Consider the following 5596-nt stretch of genomic DNA (forward strand, 5'->3'; position numbering starts at 1 on the left):
TCCATAGAAATCCCGCCGCTTTGTTGTTCTTCAGACGGGTAATTGCTATTCGAACTTATTCGTGGTCGGGCAATGGAACATCTGCTTCATCGTCATCGATTGGGGACTTGGGTTCGCAATCTCCTGATGTTATGCTTACACTTTCATTCAGCAAATCGGGAAGTGTTCCCACTATAATTTCAGTATGCTCTGGGCATCAGTCACTAGATCACATTTGGGTGTTCTACAAGAGATATTTTTATCGCTGAGATATAAAAGAACTAAATGTTTCTAGATCCATAGGGTAACAATAATCCGTCTAAGAACACAGTTATTTTACCTCTAGAATTTATTGACATGACGCAAAACCATTCAAACTGTCTTTTAAAAAAACTAATTACATACTTCTCTACAATACTTAGAACTAATTATACCGTAATATTTAAAACTCTTTAATAGATCGATAAATCTGAAGCGCCAAAAATATTATTATTTCCCGAATCCCTTTTCAAATATGCCCAGCCAATCTTTCAGGTTAGTGCATTGTATTTTATACCGTTAGCAGCCATTTCAACATCGGAAAGCCGATTGCCGTTACCCTCTGGCGAAAACGCTATAAACCGATTGAAAAAGAAACCATCCCTACCGAAGCGCACGCACCCGAACAAGAACTGCATAAGATCGTTTTGCATGAGGCGAAATAAGAGTGTCGTGCACAGCGTCGCATTGCCACTTACGGTGCGCACACTGTCCACACGAAGGCAAATATAGATTGGTAATGGCGTTATTAACGGTATGCACGCAGTGGGCGGCGCATTAACCGGTATACTGCTGCTGAGGTTGTAGCGCTCATTGAAGCTGATGCCGAGATTAATTGCCATTGCTGCGGGGCTGTAATTTGTGTCGAAGCAAACTGCGAAAGAGAGCAAGGTAAAATAAGCTGTATTATGTTATGTAATATAAGTATGGTAGATAAATAAGCGGCAGATAATTAATGGATTGAATAAATGAGTTTTCTCAACACTAAAAATACATTGAATAAAATTAATTAAAAGTAAATTTTGTAAATGGACTGTGTTTTTAAATGATTGCTGTTGTTGTAGATGAGCAATGAGTGATTGAACATGATTGATGTTATTTGTGTGGTATTTTTCGCTTGAAGCGATATTTTGATCTCAAAGAACTATATTTACTGTAATTAATTCAAATTTGTAAATGGAGTAAAAGAAAGTATGAAAGTAAAAACTGAGTTATTTTTATGGAAAAGTACTTTCTCGGAACATTGCTTCCGGTTCTAATAACTAACTATAACATATGCGACTAAATACACGTTTCTGCAATATTTGACGGACGCCATCATTTTGGGCTTTAATTTTGACTTCATCCTCCGTTTTTCGTTCTTTAACTCTTCACATAACAAGTCACTTCAGTCTGGCATTAACCTCTAATCATCAGCGTATTATTAAGTATTGTAATTTTACAGTTATTTTTCATGCGATTATCGATATATGGTATACATATAACTCTTTAAATCTCAATGCGATTCTGCACATTGTACCTGTAGACATAGCTTTGCGACGAAAAGTGCTATTAGAGATGTGGGACCTCAGGCACGGATACAGTGAAATGCTCCACTGCTTCGATTCCAATACAGTCCCGCATCGCGGAACCTTCAGCTGGCGGTTTCTTCTCTGCACACATACCTGCAAGGAATTTATGGGTGGAGCGAGGTGCAGCTTCATCACAGATGGATCGAAGTTACGAAAAGGGTAAGAGTAGGCGCCATCAAATATAGTGTTAGACTACCAAACTACTGTAGCATCTTTTAAGGAGAGGTAGCTGGCGTCAAGGTAGCGGTAGGTATACTGTTCCGAAATTCCCATATTAGACTTGTATGAGTGCCCGGTTACAGCGGAATCGCCCGAAACTATAAAGCCGATGAAATCGCTAGGAAAGAGAACTCTTATTCAAATATCTTACAATTGGAAGCGAGTCGGTTGTGCGATGTCGTCTTGCGCCTCAGCGTTGTTGACGGTGGTCAACAACCAAAACTTGTGCGACTGATATGGTTCTTCTAGCTCAAAGTGAACCGTAGGAGGTTCTTCGACTTTTTTGCACTTAGCAGAAGTAATATCGCAAATATTACAGGATTCTATTTATATTTTTAGGCGCTCTTAGCAAAAGGTGTATAGAAGAAAACAACGGGAAATCATCTGATCACTTTCTCCTAATCCTATACTTTTTTGTTATGAAATCGAAAGGGAATGGTACTTTTGGCTTTTTCCTTGAATTTTATTTCAGTTTCCGATTCTCCAATTACTCCAGTGTGATCATCTGGTCAAGATTTGGTTCATTTAACGTTCAAAAAATGGTTCTAAGTCGAAATAATCGAAAACGGTAGATATATAAAATCAGGAAATCAACCTAAACACAAGTTTCATTCGTTTAAACTCATCTTCAGGAAAGTTTCTTGAACTCATTCAGTTAAGATTCGATTAACTTTTATTAGATCTAAACAGCTTATACCTGCAAGGTGTTTAAGCTTTAATGGTTTCAAACTATAGCAATTAATATGACACTTCACTCATTAGTATTGATACTCACAGTTATTATTAAGCCACTCGCCCATTTTGAGGCCCAAACAGCATTGACATGTGAAAAATGTGCACCAACAAGGCTGCCATAGGCGTGTCAGATCAACCGTATTGCCGAAAGTGGGACGCATATATTCGAAGACCGTGGCTTCTTGACCCGTGCGGGGGTCATAGATGATCAAGCGAAACGGCCTTCTGCCGTTATTACTTACTAACGCAGCCGCAGTAGCGTTATTACCTTCATTTGTTGTTGGCGGCGCATTTAAGTCAATCAAACCGGATACCTCCAAGGCGTGGACAAACATTGCTCGGCGCAAGAAAAGTTGCACAAAAGACAATACCAAGCAAGTCTTTAGTTTACGTGTCGCTTGCAGTACTGAACAAGAGCACATTTTCCCTGTTTTTATTTACGGGTTTTTATTCAAATTAAGCTCAAATTAAATCGACGATGGTTACAACCGGTGTGCTCTTAGTAGATCGTGTAAACAGGCGGAAGTCTTTGCACCAAATGTTGACAATGAAAAATTCATTTGCCGCAGATTTCACGCTCCAACTTGACGCTTTGCATGTCGCGCTAAATAAATCGTGTGGAAAATTCACCATTAAACTTTTGTAGTGACAACAAAACGTATTGGTGTCAGTGCGCTCATTTTGTCGCTACATTAAGCTCATTGGTAACGTGAAGGTCATAGAGAAAAATTCATATGAATGTGAAAATAGTCTTATGTTTGTAGATCTAAGCTATTGATATATTTTATTATTTTGGTGGAAAAATAAATGTACATACATATGTATGTATATGTATATACTATATGACCAAGTGCTTAGATCCGCTGTAAAACCTTAAAATCAACTTGGAAGTATTCCAAAAATATTTCATAACATAGCACAGCATAACATGACATAACATAACATAGCTCAGCATAACATAACATAACATAATATAACATAACTTAACTTAACATAACATAACATAACATAACGTAACATAACATAACATAACACAACATAACATAACATAACATAACATAACAAAACATAACATAACATAACATAACATAACATAACATAACGTAACATAACATAACATAACACAACATAACACAACATAACATAACATAGCAAAAAATAGCAAAACAAATTTTCTAACAAAACTTCATTCTATAATTTCCCGTGAGAAACAAGTCTCTAACACTGAAGATCAATATACTTGTATTATCGCTACAGCAACTATTCTAATGAAAGCAGTCGATTTTGACAAAAATTTATCCAAAACTTTATTAATTTAGCAAACTTCAATAGCTTTTTCATAAGAATAAGGTATTTGATAAACCTATTTTTGGCACTTTTTCCTGATTCCTTCCTATGATTTCCGAAACAAAGTGAAAATTCGGTGTTCTTTCCTGTAAATTTTTAGGCTTGTCTGTATTAGAATTTCTATCACTAAACTATTTATCTGTGCATAGACAAGGACTAACGAAAATCACAGGAAGATTCTCGTGTAGTCTTATTAAAATGAAGCTTATTTGCTTACTTTCAAAAATGTATCGCTGTACACTGCTTGGAACTAGAGTAAGAACTATGTTATCGGATCGCATATTAGCAATCGCGAAATCACATACCAGCTCTTTGGTACCAAATAGCGGAACGGATATGTACCGAATTCCGTTGAAATCTCTCGAGGTTATCCCGAGATAAGTAATCCCAGCCAAAAGGCGGTGCCGAGACGATTGTCTAATTTTAACCCCGACTCTTTTAAAGCTTTAGTCTTCAACAGTATTGAAAGTGGACAGAGTTATAATCCGATTTCATCCATTTTTACACCATCGATAGAAGTTCTTATAATATTTTGGACAGTCAAATTTGGTGGTGGTAGCTTTAGCGGTTTCGGAATTATGTGCATTTAACTTATTAAAGAACGTGACCACGCCCACTTTTTCAAACTGCTTTGCCTGCAGAAGCCCCTTGCTACTGTGATCCACTGAGTCAAATTGCAGTTCTATACCTTAATTTAGTGCTTAGTTATGTATGTCTTTATATGTTTTCGGTTGCTGGCCTCTCAATTATGAACTCAACTTACAGATTGCTCGGACGAACGGACAGAAAGTTGCCTGATCATCCTAGTCATTTATATATAGTTATATAACCTTATATCTGTCCCGACTATTTGAATTATTTTAACTTTTAAGTTAGAGAGTTTGGTATACATTTTCCCCATTCAAGTAAATCTCACTCACAATAACCAACTACGAGTATATTTAATTTCACACAGAAAACACATATTTACTTTTTACCATTATTATACAAATGTATATTTATAGAACCTTGTAAACTATCGTTTAATTGACAAATAAATTCCTGCAAATAAAATCATTTACCTTTGGCTGCTCTCCATTAAAGCTCGCCTGTCTGCCCAGTTGAATGTTGGTCGGTCTCTTTGAAATTAATCTGCTCGCACATCTTTTCTGAGATAATATTCAAGAATATTTGTGCGCTTGTGTGGCAACTATTTATTTCAGGTCATTCAGATACGAATTTACATATTTATTTTCTACTAACTACTATGTAGTTTCTGTATATGAATTTGATAGACTCTTCATTGCTCTGCAATTGCACAATTATTTTAGTGAAAATATTAGATATTCCACATTTAATATACTGTTTATCTTTCGGCAAAGTAAATATTTATGCAAATTCTCTCAGATTTTTCGGCCGGATTTGCAAGTGAGAATATGACAAGGCAGACAAATGTAGTTCATTTGCATAGAAATCGTTTGTTTAGATAACCCTGACAAATTTAAGGCTATCGATTGCGAAAGGTTGAAGCATATAAAAGCAAAAATATTTTTTAATAATTTGTTTACAGAAAAATACTGTACAAATATTTTGTTTTCGGCTAGCAACAAATATGCCACCACTTAAATTTACAAGCGTGATTATTAGATGGACTCATTTGAAATCTTTGTCATTCGTATGTCATTGCTATCAAACAAAAATAAATAAATACTCTTTCTTAAAGAGTT

General features: G+C 35.9%; 1 protein-coding gene across 1 annotated transcript; it reads right to left on the minus strand.

Moving 5' to 3' along the window:
- Positions 1-509: 509 nt before the first annotated feature.
- On the minus strand, positions 510-2971 carry LOC115066539 (uncharacterized). Its single transcript, XM_029552661.2, has 2 exons — positions 2584-2971; positions 510-892 (listed from the first exon to the last, which is right to left on the minus strand). The coding sequence occupies exons 1-2, from the start codon at positions 2963-2965 to the stop codon at positions 510-512; spliced, it is 765 nt and encodes a 254-aa protein (XP_029408521.2). The 5' UTR covers positions 2966-2971.
- Positions 2972-5596: the final 2625 nt, after the last annotated feature.

Source organism: Bactrocera dorsalis, chromosome 2 (assembly GCF_023373825.1).
Source record: "Bactrocera dorsalis isolate Fly_Bdor chromosome 2, ASM2337382v1, whole genome shotgun sequence".
Taxonomy (NCBI): domain Eukaryota; kingdom Metazoa; phylum Arthropoda; class Insecta; order Diptera; family Tephritidae; genus Bactrocera; species Bactrocera dorsalis.